Below are 24,094 nucleotides of genomic sequence, written 5' to 3'. Positions count from 1 at the left end.
TAAGATGCTGACGAGTCGTATTCCATTATGACACTTATAGAATCAATGTCTCACAAACACTCATACAGCTGCATGTGTTAACGTCCACAAATTAAAAAAACGTGGTGGATGGTCGTGTGGGTGGTCAGAATAAGACATGAGCGAGTTTCCCCTCGAATCTTCTGTTCAGGCAAAAAATCATTCGCACAGTGCAAAAAGCAGCGTATCAAAAAAAAAAACAGCCCGGTCGAGATTTGGTCTTGTTTGACCGTGGCACTTCTTTCTGCACTGTCAAAAGTCCACTGTTACACTTTCACACTGTTGTCCTCCAACCATCTCTTCAACTGTCTCCCTCTGTCTCTCGTCCCCTTTCCCCGTCCCCTTGTACATGTGGCTCCTTCTCCTCGCCCTCTCCCTGTTTTTCGCCAACGTCTCCGCGTTCCTTTCCTCCCTCCGTTGCGAAAAAGTCGCCCGGACACCAGTCTAATGTGGTTTCTGAGTCCCCTGAAGTCCATTCGTTACTTCATCTGGCACAACTACCGCTGGCTGATCCTCAAGGCCCTGGGGCTGATACTGCTGCTGCTCATGCTGGGCCTCTTCCTCTACTCTGTCCCCGGCTACCTGGTCAAGAAGATGCTGGGGGCCTGATGCTGCTGGTAGCCTTCGCCCCCTCCTCGCTTCCTCTCTGCTTCTCTGTTCAACCCCCTTTCACCTCCTGAGTTCTCCTCTCTTCTCTGTTGCTGCTCCTCTTCTCAATTTAATTTGTCTTTTTCTCCTCTTGTCTGTCTGTCTTAGTAGAAGAATATTCTCTTTTGTATTTTTGTGTCTTTTGCCACAATGGGCCATCATCACATCTGATAAGTGACCAACTCTCCAGACCTTCCTGACACAAGAGATCCTCACTGATATCCAGACATCATTCGAAATGCTCTGTGATATTTTAAAAAGTGTTATAGAAGACCATCTAAAAAAATCTCCTGCTGCTCTCGTCACGTGTGAAAGGCAAAATGTCCAGACCCGACCTTCCAGAGTTCATGTCTGAAACAGCTATACAGTGTATAATGTATACTGTGGAGTATATTATAAACTTCCAGGTGAATTTCCATGAAAGAAATCACTTGTTTTGAACCCAAGTGAATATTTACTGCTAATTGATTTATTATTTGAAACTTTTTTCCTAATTCATGATGAATTATGTTTGTTGTTTGGAGACATTTTACATGTGTAGCTCACCGGCCATATTCCGCAAGTGTACCAGCTGATAATTCAGATTCTTACCCGCAGTGAGCACCAAGTTTTACTTCATAGGAAAATAAACTAGAATTTACAGAGCCATAAAATAAAAGTGTTACTAAGATATGTTTATATTATCAACAATCAAAAGTTGTATTCTCTGAAGGCATAAAAAACAGTTTGGAGCTGTTGGTCAAATCATCCATCCATTTATCAATCAACATTCCCGTTGTGCACATCGTCACAGTGTAAAGCTTGATGTGATCTGTGCATCCATGGAAACGTGAGCATGCTGTATTAAAAAATTGATTCTCACAAATGCAACATGCCTTGCTAAACACTAATGTCCACTTCCTCCCTCTCTCTCTCTTACTTCTCCCATCTTTCATCCCATTTCTCTCTCCTCCTCTTCCTCCATCCACCCACCTGCACGCCTCCCACCACATCCCTCACCGTCTAGCCGCCCAGACACCACCTTCCTGTGGTTCCTGAGCCCGCTGAAAGCCATCCGCTACCTGGTGTGCAACCGCTACAAGTGGCTGATCATCAAGATCGTGCTGGCCCTGCTGCTGCTCATCATGCTGGGCCTCTTCCTCTACAGCATGCCGGGCTACCTCGTCAAGAAACTGCTGGGGGCCTGAAAAAAGGGCTGCTGGGGAGGACAGTGGGGGTGCGGAGGGGGCGGCGGGTGGCCAGCTGCATCCATTCTGGTCTTCCTGTGCAGCTCGCCACCTTCCACCTCGGTTGTTAAGAGAGAGGTGGACACCACCCCCACACCGAGTCGTGAGAAACACTAACACTCTCATCCTCTCGCCTAACCGATATAAAGCTCAGTATCTAGACTCCGTCCTTGAACTGAAAAAATTTAACCCCAACCTGACCTAAAAAAAAGTCCTGTTTCCAAGCAACGTCGCGTGACAATGAATGTTTTCTTTATCCGTTTATACAGCTTTTTAATTTATCTATTTATTTCTTTATTTCTTCACTGAATAAGAGAGTTATTAGGGTTCGTGGTCAGACGTTTGCATGGACAAATGTTTCTTTGGTAACACTTTGCTTTGTAACACCCTGTATTTAGCCTTTATAAGAATTATATGAACCTTCAATAAAGCGGTTACTGTTTAACACATCTTTAATGTAGTTTTAAGCATGTAAGGGTTTTATAAGTGTTTAAAAAAAATGTACAGATTTTGTCCACTTTCCCTGTAAAGACATATTTTTACCTGTTTTACTATGTTGTCATTCATGATCTCTTTAAACACCAACGCCCACGCGTTCATAATCTGCTTGTAAATGATAAATATCGGTGCTTGAAGCAAAGTGTTACTACTTTTTTTTAAACTATTATAGCTCTTGCAGTCTTTGCACACTTCGAGAATAATAATGAAGAAATAAAAAATAAAGATATTAATCTATTTTCCTATCAAAATTCAATGAGACAAAGAACAAGATGACTTCAAAATTATACAAATAATAAAATGATGAATAAGCTTTCCATGTCGTTGAGTTGAACTGTAATGCAATCAGAGCAACCAGGCTAGACTTTGGTCAAAAAACACAGTTCAGCCTATTCTCCCAAAATGCCCTTTGCTTGGCCGGTCTTTTGTGTAATTGTGTAAATTCTCTCTCCTGTGTCACAACAATAAAATCCTCACAGGAGCCTCATAGCGAATATTTATTTGCAAATATCAATTGACAGATTTAACAGTCCTCAAGTGCAACAAACACTTAGAGGTTATTTCTGTTTTCTACCTCGATGTAGAATCACACCGTTCGTCCACATGCATGCGTCATTGTGATAACTGACCAGAGGTCGCGTGTGTTTGGCATGACTCGTCTTTCCAGCCCGACAAACCAAATCACCAACTTCTACTGTCCATAAATAACAGATAATGTAAAGATGGAAATATGATCAAAGTGATCCTGGAAAACCCCGGATCCGTCCACATATAAAAACATCATTGTTTGCAGTGTCCATTATTCCATTTTCCAAAATTTTTGCCTGTGCTTGACCTCATTTGTGTTTCTTTTCTGATTTACGGAGTTACCGGTTGCACTAAACCTTGCCTGTGTTTTTACGATGAATTTTTGTGTTTCATACGGTAAATCTGTTGAAATGTGTGCTTTAGTTATTTATTTATTTCCTGTCATGACTATTTGAAATAAACTGGAATTCCAAGGACGACGTGTCTGCGATGACGTTGTTAGCGAAACCTGATTGTGTGAGGATGTGGGTTTGTTTCACATTTGACTCCTCAAATGACAGTTCACTTACAACACGTTAGCTTTTATTTCGGCTCAATCCATGATTTTCAAGTCCTCTCAGCACTTTCTCTTCAAATTCTGTCAGTGCTTCCATTCAAACTATTTCAACTTGTGCACACACTAATTCTCTTCAAAGAAAATTGAGCCATTTATTTTTTTCTGTACCAATTCATGTGCTGGATTTCTTGTTTTTCTTGGATCAAGGGCTGAAAAATGCTACTACTGCTACCACAACATGATTTAACAAATACAAAATAATGACTTCATGATCATGCCCATACATGTTCCTGTTCTGCTGATTCTGTTTAGATTGTTGCATCTCCACTTCTGACCTAAAAGAGAATAAAAAGTCAGATGGGTGATTTTTAAGAAGAGGCACATTCATTTCTTCCGTTAGATTTTAGACTGGCTATTTATTTATTATTGAATATCTGAAAAACACAAACACACACACGTACTTATTGGTTGAGAGATTGTTGCAGCAACATCCGCAGCTCTGCGTTCTGCTGCTCCAGACGGTCAGTCTCAGGGACGAGCTCGGAGATCTCTTGGAGGACCTCACTGGTGGAACGAAAACATAATTTGATCGAGGTTTGTCTTTTGGGTGTGTGTGCGTGTGTAGTTGTTACTCACAGGTGCTGCTCTAGCAAGTTTCGTGCCGCCTCCCACAGTTTGACTTTTTCCTCAGGGATGACATTGCCCATACGTTCCCAGTAGGCTCCGTCCGTTGAACTGTCCCGGGCCTCTGTTGGTGGAACACTGGACTGTTGGGGGCCTGAGCTCTCCCTTGGGAAATGCAAGCAAAACACATGAGCGTCACATATTGATAAAGAAAGGCTCACTTCACTATAAATCACACACACACACAGCCCAGATTACATGGAGATGCAAACATAATGAGGGGTCATCTAACCTGGACTTCATGTGCTGCTTGAGGAAACTTTTCAGAGCAGGCAGGACATGGTTAGGATGGATGAGGTCAGAGTTGGTTTCCACCGCTGCTGCCTGGTCAAAAGTGGACGTCCGAATGGAAACTCTCTCTGCCGCACTGCTCACCTTTGTCTGCTGCTGCTGGTACGTTAAGAGGAAATCAGCCAACTTGGGCAGATCCTCCTCTTCCACGCCGAGGGACTGGAAGAGAAAACAACAAGTCAGGTTGTTCAGGATTTTTCCCCCATGTTGTCCAACAATTCACTGGCTGGTGGTCCACGTGAAACAGCTGCTGCGAAACCACAGTGTGTTCTTATGGCTGTGGCGTGTTTAAATAAAAATAAGTGGACATGAACTCACACTCAGAAGAGAGCCCAGCTTCACAGATGTCGGTCCTTGCTTCTCCAGGGGAGCCAGCATCTTTAGCAGCTGATCCTCCATCAGGAAGCCCTGACAGAAGGGAGGGAAACTTTTTAAATTACTTTGAAACTACCGTTTTGACTTGAGAGGAACTTTAATACACAGATTAACCGAAATGACTCCCCCATACATTGACTCTGGACACACACTACCCTCAAATCGTAGAGAGGAAGGAGGGGATAGTTCAACATTATGGAACATAAACTAAGTGTGAAGCTATAGCCAGGAGATAGAAAAAGATTAGTCTGTCTACTCATCTAAAGTTCACTCATTGTCATAATGAGGTTACTAGGCAACCAGAGAGGACCCCAGAGTACATGTGAGTATCACTGATCTTCTCAGTTAACTCAAAAGAAAGAAAGTCGATTAGTGTATTTCCCAAAATGTCAAACTGTTCCTTCAGCACAATGTGTGCATACAGAGAAAGAGATATATTTGTGATTGTTTACATCACATTACAATTTTTCTGTTCAAAAAAGAAAAATGCTCAACAAACCTTAACTGTCATAAACATGAGCATGGCCTTTTGTTTCTCACCGTTTCGTCACACAGCAGCTCCATCACTTTCATCTCAGTCGACAGCCTCGCTTCCTCCGACTCCCAAGCATCGCTCTCGCTTTGCGCCGCCGTCTGCTCCCCGCACGCGTCTGCATCTACGCCCTCGGCCTGCGAGCCCGGCCCGCCCGAGGCGTCCGTCGTCGTCCCCTGGCTGCACTGTGACGACTGTTCAGTGTGGATCAGCTGGGAGACAGGCTGGGGGTCCGGCGTGCGGGCCGGCTTCTTGGGCTGGAAGGGGCTGGAGGGCAGCGCGGGTCGCTCCCAGGCTAAGCCGAGGTGCCGCTCGCAAATCCGCTGATCGATCACTAAAGCCCTCTCAACCAGCTGCCTCACCTCCTCTTCGAGCGTCAGCCACATCTCGTCAAATCTCCGAGCGTCCGCGACCGCAAAGTGCCTTGGAGGTAGTTTTTGAAACGAAAAAAGGATTCAGGTGTAAGAAGCAAACAATCACACGATATTTCCACGCTACTTTAAACTGGGATATGGATAATTAGTGATGACTCACTTCTTCGTCTTCTGTATACGTTCATACTGCTGGATGTTACGTTTGTGATCTTTGGACAAATGTCGGCTCTTAGTCCTGAACTGCTTCACCTGACTCATGTAGTTGGTGACCAGGTTCTTCTTCTCGGCTTGCAGACTGAAACACAAAGCCATCCGTCACTGTAGTGAATCAAATTTACATTTGATTTATTTCAATAACGTGTATGTGTGAGAGAAAATCCCTTCTACCTGATGATCCTGCTCTTCATATTGGCCAGGTTGAACTTGTGTGTTTCTACATCGTCCCTTTCCTTTATTTGTTTCAGCCTCATGATCATGTTGGTGCCCTGCATCTGTTGCTGTTCTCTCTCCAGCACCTGCGGAGCCAAGAATAGGACTCAAGTGGCCTCTCAACACTGAGCTGGTCGGCCGGAGAGACATCGCCACCAGTACCGACTATATTACTGGTTTCTGAGACAGCGTCAGGCATTTAAAATTTTAAATCGGCATTAAAGTTAAAGTGCCGGGCTCATCTGGAGCCCACGCTTGCCTCAGCGGATACGCTGCATATTTGCTGTTTCTACAAACCTGAAAATTTGAAGTCTCTTCAGTCTTGATGACGCTCTGCTTGTCGATGGTCTCCAACATCAGACTGTGGATTTTCGCTTCGTACTCCTCTACTTTCTTCTTCCTCTGAGCCAGCCTCTCCAGCTGGAGATAGATATAGATAATCATTAGATACACAGTTGAAATGTTTTAAATAAAAAACATGAATAAAATTGAAAGCGGGCTCTGCGTGTGTGTGTGTGTGTGTGTTATTTCATTTATCCTGACCTCTTCGTCCCAGAGTTTCTTCAAGAGTTGGTGCCGTTCTTTCTTGTCTGTTATGAGCAAGACTTTATTTTCCTGCTGATAAACTCTCTGCAACCAATACAAAATCTCAACCATTAGTAAGTAAGAATGACAACAATGGATTAAACAAGACTACGCGTATAAAGTAACGCTAGCAGCTCTGTGAGGCTAAAAAAGCTAAATGTGTAATTTCTACCATGTTCACGACCTTAGTCTTTAATGTGTCAGTCTACTAACATTTGCATTTTAGCATTAAATACAATTTGAGCTGATGTGCGCGAGTGAAACTTGGAACGTGGAACTTGAACGCCTGAACCATCTTTCATGGCAATGCAGTAATACTTGCTGAGAATTTTTTCTAAAAACTACAAATGTCAACTTTCTGGGTGGTGCTGGAGGAAAATTCAGGGGATGACCAGAGCCAGAACTGGTCCCACCTCAAGCTGCGCCAGCTCCTCCCTGTAGGCTTTGGTCAAGGTTTTGACCTGGTCCTCCATCCTCTCCATCATCAGGTCCAGCTCCTCCACCTGCTTCCTCAGGTCCTTCACGTAGCGATCGTCTCCGACCTTCAGTTCCTGTTTCAGGCAAAATATGGGAAGTGATCAGATTTTAGACAACAGTGGACAAAGGCAAAAGACCAGATGTAAAGCCACGTGAACAAGTCACCTGTTGCAGGTCATTGATGAGTTTCTTCTTGTTCTCCACCAGCAGAGCACACAGCTGCTGCTGGCCGCTCAGAGCCTCCTGCAGCTCCCGGGGGGTCACCTTGTCCTTGGCCATCGACCACCCCTTGGTGATCTCCTCGAATTTTTCCTGGCTGGACCTCACATCGTTTTCCAGCCACTCCAGTCTGGGCCAGGAAGAACAAAACACAGTGGCAAACAGAATGGGGTAAATATAAAGGGATAGGGGTAGACAGAGATTTTCATTTATTTTTTGAAGGTGTCATTTTCTTTGCGAGAAATTACCTGACTTTGCGAGCTTGCTCCAGCTCCTTCCTTCGCATCGACTCTCTGGCATCAGCAGCAGTTTGGATGTTGGTCACTGGTGTTGTCAGATACCTCTGCAGGCTGCTTATCCTGTGAGGGACCTGCTAAAAGAAAAACGGTTTCTATTCAACAAGCTGTGGCACCGCTGACTCCATATGAGTGTGAGTGCTGCTCCACATCAATAAAACTGCACTTGAAACAGAGGCTCACGAATAATAAACAAATAATTTTAATGATGACGAAATGCTTCATATAATATCTAAATGATAAGATGAATGACTGAAATGTACAGGGACGTGTTTTGAATTACACAAACCTCTTCTTGTTCTCCGCCCATGGCCCCCTCACTGAGCTCCGCCCCGGGGCCCACGTCAGCCTCTTGTGTGGAGACCCTAAATTTAAAGTTTTATTCATTTAAAAATAAGTACTGTACCATTCTTTAAAGTCACTTGCTGAATTCAATTGTTTGTGATTTGTATGTTTTTGTGAAAGCACTTTATGAAGCTACTTCTGAAAGGTGCTATATAAATAAAATGATTATTTATAATTATATTATTATAATTATTATTATTTAAAAAAAACATAAAAACTGCAGTGTATTTTTTTTTGTTTTTGCTAACTCATTCAGCCGGTAACATGAGATAATATATTACATCTTCAAGAAAATAAAACTATTAACAACTTATATTTTTTCAATATTTAGCTACAGTGACGTTAAGCTAGCTAGCTAGCTAGCGCTAGCGCTAGCCGAGTTACCCGTTCTTCGCTTCCTGGTTTTCGGACAACACAGAGGCTTCAGCCCCCTCCTCTGGATCCTTATCAACTTCTTCCATATTCAGAGTAAGTTGTGTAAAAAGATACCGACAGAAAATAATAATGTTAAATACTGTGGTGATGAAGATTTTCAGAAAAGCGGTGCCGCTGTGACGCCGCCGTTTGTTTCCTTTCAACGTTGCTATGGCGACACAACCACCGCCGGGAGTGGTGAGTGCTGCCTTCAAGTACCGCTCGTAAAGCGAGCAATTCCAATCGTCATCGCGGTAAACCACACGACTTGTCGTGTAAAAAATGTTTTTAAAACTAAAATAAAGGACCAATATAAATACACTTGTCATGTTATGTTCTTCATCTCCAACCCATCTATTCAATTACATGCTATGAAAAGTGATAATAAAAAAAACAATTAAAAAAAATCAGTGGCTACATATTTTCAGTTTTCTGGGGCATTGTCATTTTCACTTTTTGCAAACAACATAGGTCACCACAGGCTACTCCCTTTTTAAAATGTTTATATAAGAAGAAGAATATTCTAATATGTAAATGACAATTCAACATCTGTAGCTGCAAGAAGCACAAGGTATTGTTTTGTTTCTTGTACAATGTTTCTGCATGAACAAATGCGGGTTGATTCCACCTAAGAGGAATTATCTATTTGCCATCTTTTCTGGCACTGACAGTATATTTTACATAGCTCGGTGCTTCCATCTGGTGGACACACTTGGCGCCTCCAAACCTCTGGGTAGCTGTTACAGGAGAAGGATCTACACTTTTGCTGGAAGTATTCACAACATGTTATTCTATAAAACATTTCAGTCTGGTTATTTTTTTTGTTGCCATCCTCACATTTTTCACTATTCGTACATCCTTCTTATCTCAAAACGTATAGATTTTTATGCTCTTTCATACAGTGTGGCTCAAAGCAAACAGACCTACACTTCTGTCACTACAGGACTACAGTGCCAACCAACTACTGCATTCTAGGTAGTAGGTAGTAACCAGCTATAAGCTAGTTGTCAGATAATCCTAAATACTCGTAATAACAATACATAACAAAAGGCCTTTATCAGAACTCCATTGCTCCAGTGCTTGTGTCTGACAAAGCCAGCATTATGACAAGGTAATGTAAATATATCTGTCTTTCTACTATAAACTTAATTATTAAGTCTCATCCATATAGGAAGAGAGGTGGATGTAGGGATTATTTGTTTGATTGAGGTGATTATTTGTTTTTAAAACTGATATATTGTTCATTTTGATAGGTTCGATAAAAGTTTTTGTTTGATGTTAAATTTAGTGTGCAACAACGATCAAACCTTTCCTGACTCTTACCCTAAGCCTAAAAGTGTCAAATCAACGTTTAATACATGAGGTTTTACGTTGATGACCTCCATCTTTCGAAATCCAGGAGACGAGACAACGCGCATGTGCAAGCGGTGAACCAATGGACGAGCTCCTTTCTTACCGTGTTGTCTGCACCGCGTTGTCGGCCTCAGACATACCTCTTCTTTCTGGGCGGGTGGTTTCGGTATGCTTTTTCAAATGTGGGTCAAGTAACTCAGTGTCTCGCCTCTTGTGTCTGCTATAATTCAAATGGGATTTCTGAGAGGATTCACTACCTGTTGTATGACATCACATATCGCAGGAGTGTGTGTGCGAGTGTGTGTGCGCCTGTGAGCCTTTGATCATTGAGTCGACGGGCATGACATCACATTTGCATCATGATGGAATGTTTTGATTTGGGGTTTTTTTCCGATTTTACAATTGCAATAAATTCTATTAACAAACGTGTGGACAAAGAGGGTAGTTTGAATTCTAGTTTCTTTTTTAAAAATATTTTTTATTAGAGGAAAAAAAAATCTCATGAAGCAGTTACCATGGCAATATTTAGGGGCCCTAATGTTCACTTTAAACAATCAGGCCATCGTATTTTAGAGCCAAAATATGGTGTCGTGTCTGAACTGTGTGTCTAGTGTCATTTTCAGACGCCGACTTTAGGTGGCACTACCGCCTTGTTATCAAAACCCGTCCCTATACCAATATTCATGAAACCCACCATTATCTGACAAGTGTGCATGTTTTCAACACGCGCGGATTTATGTGATTTAAATGTGCTGATCGTAAAAAAAACCCTGAATTCTATTGACGCAAGTGCAAAGAAATCTGCACTTTCTCATTCAAAGCACGCCCTCCACACAAATGATAAATGTCTCCTCAAGCTGATGGAAAGACGGGGGACATAAAACAAACCCGACACATGGGTCAGATGTTCCTGCCCTGAAGAGTGCCCCCCCACCTTTACTGCCCTGACGCTGGCTGTCACCCCCCCGAGGGCACCTCGCCGCTCTTTTGGCCTCAAGTGGCCTCGGTTGCGGTTGAGCTGCGAGGGATGTAAGTCAGGCAGCGAAGGTTCCTGACATATGATCCGGCATCTGTGATGTCACCAACAGCTGACTTGTCATAAGACCTTTGTGAAGGGGGGGGGGGGGGGGGGGGGGGGGGGGGGGTGAATGAGGAGAAGGCCTTATTTTTCAACAGACCCATAGCTGGAACGCTGAGTGCTTTCGCATCGAGCTGCCGAGATTACAAACTGAATGACTGCCATTTGAGAGTGATTCTATAATCTATTATAATACCATAAGCTAGGGATTGACAGACTTTGACCCCACTCACAGGTGTATAATAAGCCCCATTCACTCTGCATATGCTCTATGCAAGAGGGTGCGTGCGTGCTTGTGTGTGCGCTTGTGTGTGCGCTTGTGTGTGTGTGTGTGTGTGTGTGTGTGTGTGTGTGTGTGTGTGTGTGTGTGCATGTGTGCGTGGTGTGTGTGCTCACTAATTCCTACCCCCAGGGGCATATGTTTACTCCTCATTCAACAAAGCGTCACATTCATTGCTCAGGGGTTGAGAGGTGCATAATCTAAGCCTGACCTTCAGCCAGTTAACTAACTGACAGCTTAGAGTCTCTGTGGTGTTGGAAGGGGAAAGGGGTTGCGTAACGACTTAAGTCCGAACTAACAGTTTCTTAATGTTGCCATAACGGAAGAGATGTTAGCTACTTGGTGCAACACGGGATGCACGGTGAGGAACACCGGTGGTAGGAGGGTGATTGTAGAGGACAGCGGTGAATTTCAAAGGCATCCAGCCTGGAGACGGCCGTGACCTTGTCAAAGAACAGCCAAACAGCCATTTAACATGAGTGATAAATGGAATCGGAAGGCGGGATTCAGAAACAACATGATGAGCGACTATTCTATCAAATATGAAATGTACTGAACTCAAGGTAACTTGTGCAGATAAAAGTGAGTTCTCGTCATCTGCCGGAGATTCTATTGCGAAACGAGCAGTTGTTTTTTTTTCTACCATAACCCTGTTCCTCTGAATATTCTGCTGCACATTTTTTTCTTTCGTAGCTTTAACTATCAAGAGAGAATGAGGGGCGCTGCAAACACAGATGCAGATATGTAGAGGGACAAAGGTTCACTACAGGAGGGGAGAAAAGCTCTTTTCATATGTTGCCTGGATAAACACTGCAGCACATGAAATGATGAAGGTCTGTGCAGTGGAGGCCACTTGCCGGTGTCTTTAAAGTCTTCCATTTCCCATCACACAAGGTCTGAGGGGCAGGTTTGTGTCATCAGTAAGCCACTCGAATATCAACAAGCCCCCGGTCGAGCTTCAGCCGCCAGGCTCCAACATTCCTGCCTTATTCCCTCCTGAGCTTTAAAGAAGTCAACTAACAAGTTCACACTTCATGGAGGCTGAGAGCGCAAAGAGAGAGGGGAATGAATGGTTGCACCATTTTCAGGTCTGAATTCATTTTTGAAATGTCCATTCAGGGATATTATTTGATTTTTGATGGATTTTATCCATCTGGTCGAATGTGAGAGGTTTTTCAGATGATGGGCAATTTGTTAATCACTCGGCTTTCTTTCTAGAAATGAATGAATAAAAAGTCTCATTCATTAAACCTGCTGGAATCCAGTTTTGTACTAAAACTGAAAAGTAAACATTTTAATACAAGTTGGCTGGTGTTAAAAGTTCCCCGAGTACTTTCACATAAAAACTAAGACACTTCTGTGCTGTAGAATCTAAATTGGAGAGACATTTCTGACCATTATCACTGTAAACTATTAAGGAACAACATCATTTGTATGATTAGTGTTGATAAACTGTCCATTCTCGTGGTATTTTTCTGTCTTTTGGCGTCAGGATTCCTTCATCCCTTTAATCCAGCAGAGAACTAGAGCAAGCGTGTCAAGATCTGTTTACAAAATCATATTAATTACTTCCACATAAACTGTCACAGTCACTGTAGATTTATAACTCAAGGCCTTTTTTTTTTTTTTTTTTAAATCAAAGCTCTTTCTAAATGGATTAGGTGTACAATAATTTTGCGTGGCATTAGGCCACGATTACTGGTGGATTGTATTTTTCGCGTCAGTGCAGTCGGTTCAGTGAGAAGGAAAATCAGCCTCCATCACTGCAGTTTATCATAAACTGATGTGACAAAACACACACGCCGGCTGTGATGTAGCCCGCATACGATTACATTTAGCTCCGTGGCTCAAGTGTGCACACTCGGCAAACTGTTAAAAATGAAAACAACTGTATGAAACTCAGCTGTCAGGCTTTCAACAAGCACCAAGAGACGTGATCACGTCACTCTTGTTTTAGCCTCTTCACACTGGCTCCCGGTATGTTTTGGAATTGATTTTTAAGATTTTATGGAGGACTTTCACGGCTCTTCAAGGCTTCTCGCCGTCTAATACAGTATATCTGACCCTGTTAGTACCCAACTCACCAGCTCGTGTACCTTGAGATGCTCGGCCATGCAGAGGCCTGCTCCCTGACTGACTCAGAGATTCCTTTTAAGTCATTTTTTAAGACATACTTTTATCGTACAGTATTTCTATGAATATAGACTCCAACACAGCCTGATAACCACCACTGTTTGCCCAGATGAAGCATGAAGGAATTTTATTTTCTTTTACAGTTGTGGGGTCAACAACTTAAGGTCATACACTAAAATTCCCAGTGCAATTTCTTCTCCAGACTACAGAGTTTTACTGCACAGTCCACTTTGCAGCCTCCGTGCTAGAGATTTTCATCCGAGTGGTATAATGTGTCCAGCATTGCATTAAATCAAAATCCATCTGCATGCACATTTCTAAAAACACTACCTTCCCATTTCAGAGATATGAAAGCATTTATTCAAATGATGTCATGGTTGCAAGTCACTTATGTGAGCCATGTGCATTAATGTTATGTGTGGAAGCCTATTCGCCGGCAGTAAAAGACAATAAAAGATGAATGCTTAGTCAAAATTATGCGATAAAGTGTCGTAATTATGAGTAAAAAGGTCACAATTATGACATAATAAGATAATACATGTACAGCAGTACTGAAGTCTCTTCTCCAACACCTTGCCGGTGTTGTGCGGTAATAAGAATACCACACTATTTTTGACTTTTTATCTCTTTAATATGAATATTTATCTCACAATTTTGACTCATCAACTTTCTTTTTAAAGTGCCAGAAATGGGCTTCCATAGTTGTGAGAGGATCCTTGACCAGACGCAGTGGTGGAAAGGACATTTTACTTTATTTATTTTGTGGCTGATTGCAGTTTGTAGTGCAAGTCTACAAGAAAAATATTGCACTCATAAAACATATATTGAACTCATAAAACATGATGCTGTAGAATAAACCATCCAACAGTGCCCTAGCAGTTAAAGGTGTTTGAAGATATTCAAAATATTACTTCTCAAAATGGTTGTGGCGTCACTATTTGTGGCTCAGTTCAAGATCTGAATCCATCTTCAATTATTAACTGAATTATCCAGCATAAGAAGCACGCAGCTTTTTCCCACCGGCCTCCTCTGTCACGTGGCGGCCTCCAGTCCACTTTTTTGCCGGAGGTTTTTTTTTGTTTTCCTTCTTGACTTTCACCCCCGCTTAAAGACCCAGTGTGCCTCAGAAAAGCGACGGAGGCTTAGCAGGAATCAGAGCTGTCACTCTTGAGCTCCGGGGCCTGGCCGCACACGAGCCGCCCCAACACACACACACACACACACACACACACACACACACACACACACACACACACACACACACACACACACACACACACACACACACACACACACACACACACACACACACACACACACACACACACACACACACACACACACACACACACACACACACACACACACACACCACCGTGCGGGGAGCGCAACGACTAAACACTAAAGCCCGTGTTTTTAGCCGCTCCGCTGGCCGCAACCGGATCATATGACCCGGCATATCCGCAAATGCTCTTTAGACCTGCTGATGGCTGCAGCGGTGGCCGAGCTCCATAAGACCAAAAAGCCAAAAGGAGTTTAACGGATGTGTTGCTGCGATTATTCGGCCAAGTATCTTTATCCCACATTTAGATTAGCTGCTAATGACGGAGGAGGGAGGGAAGAAAAGAGAGGAAAAAAAAAAGCCTCGTTGCAAGAAACACAAGGCCACGTAACCTTGAGAACAAGGGCCGAGCCTGTGTGAACAAACTGTGCAACATGGACTCATTAGTCTCCATGTAACCGCGGCAGCCACAGTATCTACTGCTGCTGGGCCCGTGTTGGTGCTGGAGAAGGGGAGCGTTTGTCTGGGATGGAGGAAGAGTTCCGGCCCTTTTGTGATCCCATCACTACAAAAATATAAGATTCTGTCATAAAAGAGAGGTGTCAGCAAAATGATCCTTAAACATCAAAAAGTAGATGCTCAGTAAAACACACTGCAATATGATACCACAGCATTATGACAAATGCAATAACATGTAATAAGGATGATGATACCTTTGTAACGCTCTACATAAAACGAAGAGAAGCAACAAAGACAAAAACAACCGGTAAAATAAATCAGTCAATAAAACAAGTTAAAAAATAAACTGTAAGCAGGTTTTAAATAGTCGGGTTTTAAAAGTGACTTGAAAGAACAACAGTGTGTTTGCTTCTCTGATCGCAGGTCATTCCATACCCGAGGGGCCCTGAACAGAGAAGGCCTGCTCACCTTTTAGTTTAAGGTGAGGTCGAGGATCGGGTTGATTACAGGATCAGAAGAGAGTCAGGAGGTCAGCTACGAGCCTTAAAAGTAATCATTAAAAAAATTATTAAATCTATTCTTATACGGCCTGGGAGCCAATAAAGGGTTTTTCAAAACCGATGAGGTGTGTTCCGTCCTGTTTGGCCTGGTTGTGAGGTCATTTTGAATGAGCTGGAGTTTATTGATGTTTTGTTGAGTGAGGTTCTAGGTTCTTGGAAATTTCACGTAAGCAGCATCTTAAAATTATTGCCGGTCAATGTGGAGCCAAGTCCACGTCGCTCAACAAACAACAGACATTCTGGATGAACATGTTTTATCTGATATTCCACCAGTAGCTTCAAGTATAAAGTTGTAAAAAATGGAAATTCTAATGTAATATTGTGCTTTTTCAGTTTACAGTCAATATAGTATGTCTATTTTTGTATATTTCCTGGTGTTTATATTAGGTATGTTTGCTTGTTTATTACTTTTTTTACTGACGTTTCCATTTTTACAAAGCCCTCTGCTGCTGTAACACCGCAGATTTCCCAATAGTGGGTCTAATAAAGCATTATTTTATCATATCTGAGGCAAGGTCCTCGAGTAAATTTACTTAGTTACTTTCCACTCGAAGGTAAAATCCGCACATAACTGGTTCGTGCTTGAATTACATCATCACGTGTTCGTTCATGTTCGTGACATCAAAAATATTTATTTTGACCTAATGTGGAAATTAGGGATCAACGCATCTTCACAGCAAATTAATAGGAATATACATCAAATTTGACACTCACATCTCAACATATCTGTCGGAGGAGGCTCGGGGCCGTCCAGAGCGATCAGAAACCCCCTTCACAAATTAAGTTAAACATCAGCAGGGAAATGACAACAGAGCACATTAAAAGCTTTATGAGACCACAAGAAAGACACGCTGCCTGGAAAACAGGTAATATCACAATGTTAGAGTGCTCTTACATTATGTGTTATGTCTTTATCTACCTGCCCACCCCCCAACCCACCCTTCCTGATGTGCGCCCCCTCTTCTTACAGCAGATACATGTCACCACTAATGGACATCAAGTGCTTCCTTTTTTTTTGCAGCTCTCTCTCTTCTGGACATATATTAGAGACTGAAAACCTTTTTCTCAACCAAACCCATAAATAGAGCACATACACACATTAGCTCACTTGCACAAACGCGCGCGTGCGCACACACGCACGCACGCACGCACGCAGCAACAGCGACAATGCTGCCTGCACAAATCCCATCTCATAGAAAATCCAAAATAGTACTTACTAAGTCTGACATATTTTTTAAAAAAACAAACAAAGCTGATCTTTAATTCCGGCATTAAGAGGCAGACTATAAATCAGTATACGGACAATTTCTCAATTTATTTGTTTTTGTTCTATATTACTATATTTTCAGAATACGGTCGTCATGATAAGAAATCTGATGTTTAATGTGAACCAAAGTCCGTTTTTTTTGTGCAATAAAAATAATCCAGTGCATTTCACTTTTATTTAATTAGATCCTTGAAGTCCTTGAATACTGATCGGTATCACCTGAAAACCACCAGCAGAGCTGCTGTCGAGGTCGGTCGGGCCTCAGGCACTAGACAGTGAGAAGTCAAATCTACTCCCAGGTTGTAACTTTGTTGTCCTCTATTTTCCCGATCACGTCTCTGCTGCTGAACTCAGTTTGTCCTGAATGTTCATCAAGCTGGTGTACGACTTTGCTCGCTTGGCTGCAAAGAAAGAATTTAGTATATTAGTATACATGATCAAAAGGGTTTAGTTATTTTCCGGCCGTCTTGTTTTGAGATATTCTAGGTACTATAGTGTTGACAGAAAAAATGTTACCGATATTGTTATGATGATGATAATGTGGTAAACGTAATATTGATTCTGGGTTACGTTTCTTGTATTCTCTTTATTTTCGATCATTCTGTCGATTATTTTCTTGATTTATTGATTAGTAGTTAGGTTTGTGTTTCCCAAAACTCCAAGATGATGTTTTGTTTTGTCCACACACAAAGATATTCAGCTTACTGTCATTGTCGAGCAAAGGAACCAGAAAATATTCATATTTAAGAAGCTGAAATCAGAGAATTTTGATAGTTTTTTTCATAAAAATTACTTGAACCGATTCACAGTTGCAGCTCTAGTGAAAACTCTGTGAACATGCCTCAACATGCCGTTTGTAAATTTTGTTCATGCCACAGGGGAAATTCGAATGAAAATGAAAAATGTGACATATTATCTTAAATCACTCGCTATTTGAGAACAAATCTATTCGTACGAGTTGGTTTCTTGCATGAGGCTCAATGTGTACTTCTCCGAGGCGTCCACCAGCTCAGAACACCCAGAGGTTTAGCAGGACTGTTCTTTAGAACAACCCCACTTCCTTCATCCAAACTCCAGTATCACAGTTAGTCAACCCCCCCCCCCCCCCCCGCCCCACTGGAAAAGACCTCAAACTCTTCAAAACCCCATCAAAAAATCCCTGCGTGTGCAACAATGGGCGAATTAAGCTGGTTTACTCACGGTGTATGAGCTTGCGTTTCTTTTGTTCCGAGTGAAGGAAGCTGCTCAAGTAGAAGATGATGGGCAGAAAGAGCATGAAGCTGGACACGGCGATGACCGGCACCGTCTCCTCGCGGGGCATGGAACAATTGAAATTCTTACTCCACAGTTTGCGCGTCGCATTCATCTGAAACGAGGCAGAGTGCCAAACGCAACATACACATCATCTCCGGTGACTGCAATTACAGGACAGTGTTACTATTAATTCAACACTCTCGGGTCTCTGCTCTGCAATGTTAACTGTGTTCAGGGCTTTTTATAACCTGCAGCTCTTGCTGACCAGGTTCCTTTTAGTTTTTTCAGGACTGATCACATTTCTGAATTAAATGATCAAAGATCTTTCCTCTTTTTCACACGTTATCATTTTCTTTCCTCATCTGTACTCTCTGATACTCAACATAAAACAGTTTAGACAAGTGTTGAACCAAACTAAATCAAGAAAATGAATGTCCAGCTTCATAATCAAGGCTAAAATATCCACTTCTGTCAGACTTATTATCCATTAAGTTCCAGCTTACTTGCAAAAACATCACATCGTGCTGCCAGCTGCTAAAAGTGGATAAAGACCCCTCTGACTAATTTCCCTTTAGTTGTTGCAGATTCCTCTAGGTGGTGCAGCTTCCTCTCTTACCATCTGAAGGAGGAAACCTCTGCTACGTACCGCATCCTCGATGTCAATGCACAGAGTCAGATTCTTCTCCATCCGGCCGTACAGCTCGCTCAGGCCTAAGTATGTGCCCTTACAGTTTTTGCAGAGCTCCGTGTGATTCCCCTGTGAAGAAACATTGAGAATAAAGTACAGCAGCCCCTTGTGGTTAATTTCTGAACATGAACTCGTGATGGACAAGACCGGCATCGTCGCCTAATGTGTAGAACGTACCAGCTGATACTTCTCAAAGCAAGTGAGAGTTTGGTTGAGAGTTGTCATGAAGTACTGCGTGTCGTTGGTCAGGCTCAGAAACCCTTGAGTGATACAGTCTAGGAAACAACAGGAAATCAAATCAATCATCAGTTCAGTCTATTCGTTCCATTGATGTGGGCAAATGAAATCAGATCCATGATTGCATCTTGTGAAGATTTCATCTCGGTAAGATCAACGACTCACCCCTATTTTATCCAAGATTTAAGTTTCAGTCATTTAGGTTAAACAATACATTCAGAATATTTTGGGCGTGTTGGTGAGAGAAAATAAGCTACTTGGTGGCATCACTGTGCACTAAAATAAGTTTTAATGGGCATATTTCATTTTTAGACTTAACTAATTAACAATAAATCACGAAAAAAAAACATTCACCAAGTTAATAATAAAAAGTTAGAATTCTTTACTTGTAGCCCTAAAAACAAACCGAACACAGTTGCATGACAAAAAATGATTCTCTCACATTCTGCCTTTAGCAGAAAACTGTATAAAGAGAGATTTGATAAAACTATATACCAGCGTCTCAAACTGCTGCAGACGTTTTGTCTCAGCAACACCTGGCGTGTCCACTGCCCACTCTGATCAAACCTTCCCTGAATGCTGCCTCTACTTGACCCTGCACTCTGACCTCTGTGGTCAAATACCTACCCAATATGTGTGCGAGTAGCACAAAAAAGAATACAAAGACATAAATCAAAAGAGGGTAGACTCACGGTCACAGCCCGATTTGTCCCACAGGCCTTTCAGGTTGCTGTACAGCAGAAAAACCAGCATCAGCCGATCGCTGCGCAGAAGACTGTCTCTGCAGCTCACGTTGCCGGGGCCCATCTGAGGACGGGACACACAACCACACGTCACACACTCAATTACCTTCTACGGTTGTACGCAGACGTTTGGCCCCATCCTGGACACGCCACATGAAGGCAATTCGATGAACTTAAAAAGATAGAAAACAACTGAGCAATGATTGTGCACACAAAACTGGTGGCACAGAAAACATTGCACAGATAAAGGGGAGAGAATGCAAAGCACGACTAGATACACAAAATATTAGGGATGCACCGATACCACTATTTTACAGACCAAGTACAAGTACATACATTAAGCTACTTGCTGATACCAAGTGCCAATATGAGTACTTCTGCCTCCGCTTGAAAATAAGAAAAAAAACATTGGAATTTGTGGAGTCATGACTTTCATGTGCTGTATAACTTGGTAGCATGAAAGATTATGATCTTATGAGCTTTTTTGTTCTTGCAATGAACCGCTGACATTGCTCAACTGTCTGGAGGACGCCATGTTGCCGTACTGGTATCTGTTGCTGTAGTATCTGAGTAGTTTTATGAGTACAAGTACGAGTACATGAGCGCAGGATCGGACCAAATACTGGTATCGGACCCGATACTGGTATCGGGTGCATCCCTACAAATCATCCACAAATTCTGACTGAAAAGTCACACAGTCAGCCGAGAAAGTGAAACGGGTAAAAAAAAAGCCCAAAGCAGATCTTCAAAAGTCCACCAAGGGCTACTAACTGAAATCAATAAGTTAGTCCTACTTAAAGGCCCTCAGTCCCCTCAGGTCTGGACATCACTAAGATGTGATCCTTTTAAGGTTCTTAAAAGAAAAAGTTTTTAAAATTTGGAAGAAAGGCAAAACTTTAATACCGGTTTGCCACATACTTCTTTTCACATCATGAGCCAACTAAGTTTTGCCCTGAGGCGGAAGACACCGAAGTGAGCTTCCTATTCGACAGTCAAGGGGGAAGTTAAGGGCAACGTAACTTACAACGACCAGGTCCAGATAGAAAACCACGTGTCAAATCTGGACCAGATTGTCACAGAGAGGCCAGAGACTCTTTAAGAACATAGTTTCAGATTTGTGAAACTTTATAATATTTGTGAAAATGCCAAGAAGGGTCCACCTGCGTCTACAAAAGGTGACTTGACTAACTTCTCAGTCAATGCTCCATTTACAGGAAGTCTGTCAGACCACGAAGAGAGACGGGAGAGGGGAAGTGGAGTTTCCTCAAAGTCCCCACCGCCCGTCAGTCACACACATCCCGCGACTCGTGACTCCTGAGGCGCATTAGCGAGGCCCGTCGTGACCTTCGCGTGTTCACCAATCACGAACCTGGTCCGACGAGATGTTGGTGTAGGTGTCCACGAGGCTTCCGTAGCTGGAGAAGCAGTTCTGACACACCCTGACGGGCCGGGCGGCGGGCACCAGGCAGTTCACGTAGGCCACGTACCGCTGCCCGAAGACGTGCAGCAGCTCGTTGCAGTAGTCGCTGATCTCCAGGTCGTCGGGGAACGACGACAGCAGACGGACGGAGGACGAGGGGCCCGCCGCGGCCACGAAGACAGGCGAGCCGCTCTTCACTCCGTCCGCCGCCGGGTCCGTGGCGACGAGCGGATACAAGTGCGTCACCAGCAAAACACAAAACGAGCAGCTCTGGTAGAGAGACATGGCTGAAAACGGGAGTTAGCTCATCTGCTCCTCTTCCTCTTCTTTCACCCAAAACAATCGACGATTTCCTGGTTGTGTCCCGGCGTGATCATGTGACCGCGTGAAATCTCGCGAGATCTCACCGCTTCACGTGATCAGCGGTCAGAACCATGGAAGTCAGGACAACTTACAGGACTATGACATCCACTTAACATGCAGGACTATAGCTTTTGATGTTTTTACTTGTTTGATACTTTACTTTGTATAAACAAGTATATAGATTTGATAACACAGTACTTTAGATACACTTTTATCACTAACTTAAACTTAAGAAGCCTATATTTGTGTTATCTCTCCATTCATTTTGATTGTAAGCCTACACCGCCTAAAAGGCACCGTCATCAAGAACACAGCATTTTAAAATCATCACCATCATCAGTACCATCATCATGGTGATGGGGTTCATCTAAATCAGATTTGATTTCATTGGTCCACAAACCACAAAGAAATGATGGCAATTAAAATCCTGAATGAATTGTGTAAAAACAAATTTACACTTTACTACTTTATGATTCCAATTGTCTATATGCTGCTTTTGAATTATTTTCATTATTTTTTTATTGGATTTAAAACAGGAAAATACACAAAAATTCGAATCACCCATTTTGATCCAAAATAACTTTAACTTATCTACTGACCCATAACTTTCTATCAATCTATCTGTCTGTCTATCTATCTATCTATCTATCTATCTGTCTGTCTATCTATCTTTCTATCTTTCTATCTATGCATATTATTATCCATCTATGAAAAAAAGTTTATTACAAAAGACAAGGGAGAGTTGATGCTATTTACATGCTGGCGTTTAAGTCACTGCCCACGGTTTGTGTGCACGTGTGCGCACGTTATAGGAAGAGATGGGTCCGCTCCTCCTCCTCCTGGTCTCCTCATTATTTGCGGGGGGCTTGGACACCGCCGGGCAATTGAGCCACTGTGCGAGAATAATCACGGAGTCAAGGTGTATAAACGATCCGGGCTCCAGTCCTGATTGTGAATATTGTCAGGAACCCCCTCGAATCAAGCAACCGCAGTCAATGGCCGTTAATGTGAAATTAGTGGCTCTTGATAACTCGCGGGCCGCATCAATTACGCAGTCATCAGCGCCTAATGAAAATGAGGGGGGAGAATGTGGCGCGGCATTAGCGGCCTATTCTGATGCCATGCATCGCACAGCCCGAGCGCCACGCAGGCCCTCAGTGCTCCTCTCGGTGCACGTGGCTCCGGCTGCTCGTTAACTCTTCTTCGCCCGACCACAGTTCACCTAATTGTTCAGATGCCCCGCCCCCCTTTCCTTTATTGTTTATTCTAATGTGGCTCTCAGAAAGAATGGAATGATGACAACCGTGTTTAGCTTGGTGTGCATATACGAATGTCCACTTGGCTTGCAGAATGAAGGCAAAAATCCTATTATTATGCACGCGTCCATAAAACGTATAGACTTATAGGTGAGTCTCAGTCTGCACTAATTTCATCAGCCATACGTTTTTGTGGATGTCTTTCCTCGGCCTGCTAATCAGCACAGCTATCTGGGCTGAGTAAAAAAAATCGGCGTATCATTACCAGCCTATTCGAGAGAGAGATGACCGTTATTGTCTGATGGCAGAAAATGCCTTCATTAGCATGTGATGGATAGAGGAAAAACCAAGAGGACAAAAAAAGGGAAAAATCACTAATTAGACCCATAAATTAAAAGATGGTGGTGATGAGAGCACTTCAGGAGTGATGGCAAGGGGTCTGAGATCCCCTCTTGATTTGGAGCATGATTAGTAGTGGCCATTTGAGGAAGACAGTGGTCCAAAATGAAAAACATACCTTCTATACTGGTGATCTGGGGATAAGAGGACCACGGATCAAAGCGGTCCCCAAGTCCTATACTCAAAAGGAAAAGGAAATATGTCTTTTTTTAATTATCTAAAGCACAGGGGTGACTTATTTTATGCTATTTCAGTGTTGGATTATCACAGGATGCATGTGCATCTGCAGTGTTACTGTTGTAAACGTCTGTTGTAAACATCGGGTGGAGGTGGAACTACTTTATATGCTGTTGTGTAGTTAATCCATCGGATTACATTTAAAGAATATTTAAAGAAAACCATCTAAAAGCGTGACAGAGTATACTCACTTTTAGTTGGAACTTGTAGGCATCTGAAACATGACAAGGAGTTTCAGTTTCTGGTAAAGGAATAGTCTAAAAAGTAACTAGTAGAACAGCGATTGGATAAATAGTTGTGGGGTTAAAAACTGGCCTGGAATATCTCTCTCTTGAACGTAGTGGTGTGGAGGTAAGAAGATTGAAAAACTCAATATATACTCAATACTCAAGTACAAGGACCTCAAAGTTGTACCTAAGTACACAACCTTTGTCGCTAAATGTTGGCTACCTACTTTCTACAACCAACACATGCTCCGCACATGTATACTGTGTTCCCTAAGGATCTTTTTTTCGTGCATCATACGGGATCTGAGATTGTGGGGTGTCATAGGCCCATGTGTCCTTTTCCCTCCTTGTGAGCGTCTCAGA

General features: G+C 42.7%; 3 protein-coding genes across 11 annotated transcripts in view; 1 reads left to right on the top strand and 2 right to left on the bottom strand.

Annotated features, from left to right (window-relative positions):
* Nucleotides 1–3,394, top strand: part of otofa (otoferlin a) — a 60,639-nt gene extending 57,245 nt beyond the window's left edge. For 2 of the 5 annotated variants that reach the window (XM_047328533.1, XM_047328532.1), the window contains exon 47: nt 447–1,596. In XM_047328533.1, the coding sequence (XP_047184489.1) occupies nt 447–627 (181 nt within the window). In that variant the 3' untranslated portion in view covers nt 628–1,596. Of the gene's footprint in view, nt 1–446; nt 1,597–1,672 lie in introns of those variants that run through there. The other 3 variants (XM_035617507.2, XM_035617508.2, XM_035617509.2) reach the window with 2 other exon arrangements.
* An 84-nt stretch (nt 3,395–3,478) lies between these two features.
* On the bottom strand, nt 3,479–10,107 carry drc1 (dynein regulatory complex subunit 1 homolog (Chlamydomonas)). 5 transcript variants are annotated; one of them, XM_035617513.1, is made up of 15 exons: nt 9,952–10,107; nt 8,026–8,101; nt 7,689–7,813; nt 7,387–7,570; nt 7,158–7,295; nt 6,703–6,789; nt 6,457–6,579; nt 6,118–6,245; nt 5,891–6,025; nt 5,365–5,779; nt 4,768–4,857; nt 4,391–4,608; nt 4,111–4,263; nt 3,936–4,038; nt 3,479–3,809 (listed from the first exon to the last, which is right to left on the bottom strand). In XM_035617513.1, exons 1-14 carry the CDS (start codon nt 9,984–9,986, stop codon nt 3,936–3,938), a joined length of 2,010 nt encoding a protein of 669 aa, XP_035473406.1. In that variant the 5' UTR covers nt 9,987–10,107; the 3' UTR covers nt 3,479–3,809. The 5 variants fall into 5 exon arrangements, 4 of the variants coding, with proteins under 4 accessions (XP_035473406.1, XP_035473407.1, XP_035473405.1 ...); XM_035617514.1 differs by having other exon boundaries at nt 7,689–7,810; XM_035617512.2 differs by lacking the exon at nt 9,952–10,107 and adding an exon at nt 8,466–8,689 and having other exon boundaries at nt 7,689–7,810.
* A 6,139-nt stretch (nt 10,108–16,246) lies between these two features.
* Nucleotides 16,247–21,626, bottom strand: ostm1 (osteoclastogenesis associated transmembrane protein 1). Its single transcript, XM_035617518.2, has 6 exons — nt 21,199–21,626; nt 19,779–19,893; nt 19,027–19,124; nt 18,808–18,918; nt 18,108–18,273; nt 16,247–17,308 (listed from the first exon to the last, which is right to left on the bottom strand). The coding sequence occupies exons 1-6, from the start codon at nt 21,532–21,534 to the stop codon at nt 17,238–17,240; spliced, it is 897 nt and encodes a 298-aa protein (XP_035473411.1). The 5' UTR covers nt 21,535–21,626; the 3' UTR covers nt 16,247–17,237.
* Between the last annotated feature and the right edge of the window lie 2,468 nt (nt 21,627–24,094).

The sequence above is a fragment of the Scophthalmus maximus genome, chromosome 18 (assembly GCF_022379125.1).
Source record: "Scophthalmus maximus strain ysfricsl-2021 chromosome 18, ASM2237912v1, whole genome shotgun sequence".
Taxonomy (NCBI): domain Eukaryota; kingdom Metazoa; phylum Chordata; class Actinopteri; order Pleuronectiformes; family Scophthalmidae; genus Scophthalmus; species Scophthalmus maximus.
Note: the sequence above shows the minus strand (reverse complement) of the source record. Positions and strands in the feature narration are given on the sequence as shown.

What these genes read in the sequence shown, in the direction of transcription:
- drc1 (XM_035617511.2), bottom strand. Translation starts at nt 8,542, where the DNA reads ATGGAAGAAGTTGATAAGGATCCAGAGGAGGGGGCTGAAGCCTCTGTG. An exon ending in AGGAGCTGGCGCAGCTTGAG is followed by an intron (nt 6,790 to 7,157) that starts GTGGGACCAGTT and finishes TATTGGTTGCAG; the next exon opens with AGAGTTTATCAGCAGGAAAA. An exon ending in ATGAAGAGCAGGATCATCAG is followed by an intron (nt 6,026 to 6,117) that starts GTAGAAGGGATT and finishes TTTGTGTTTCAG; the next exon opens with TCTGCAAGCCGAGAAGAAGA.
- ostm1 (XM_035617518.2), bottom strand. Translation starts at nt 21,534, where the DNA reads ATGTCTCTCTACCAGAGCTGCTCGTTTTGTGTTTTGCTGGTGACGCAC. An exon ending in CCAACATCTCGTCGGACCAG is followed by an intron (nt 19,894 to 21,198) that starts GTTCGTGATTGG and finishes TCCCGTCCTCAG; the next exon opens with ATGGGCCCCGGCAACGTGAG. An exon ending in GAAACGCAAGCTCATACACC is followed by an intron (nt 17,309 to 18,107) that starts GTGAGTAAACCA and finishes CTTTCTTTGCAG; the next exon opens with CCAAGCGAGCAAAGTCGTAC.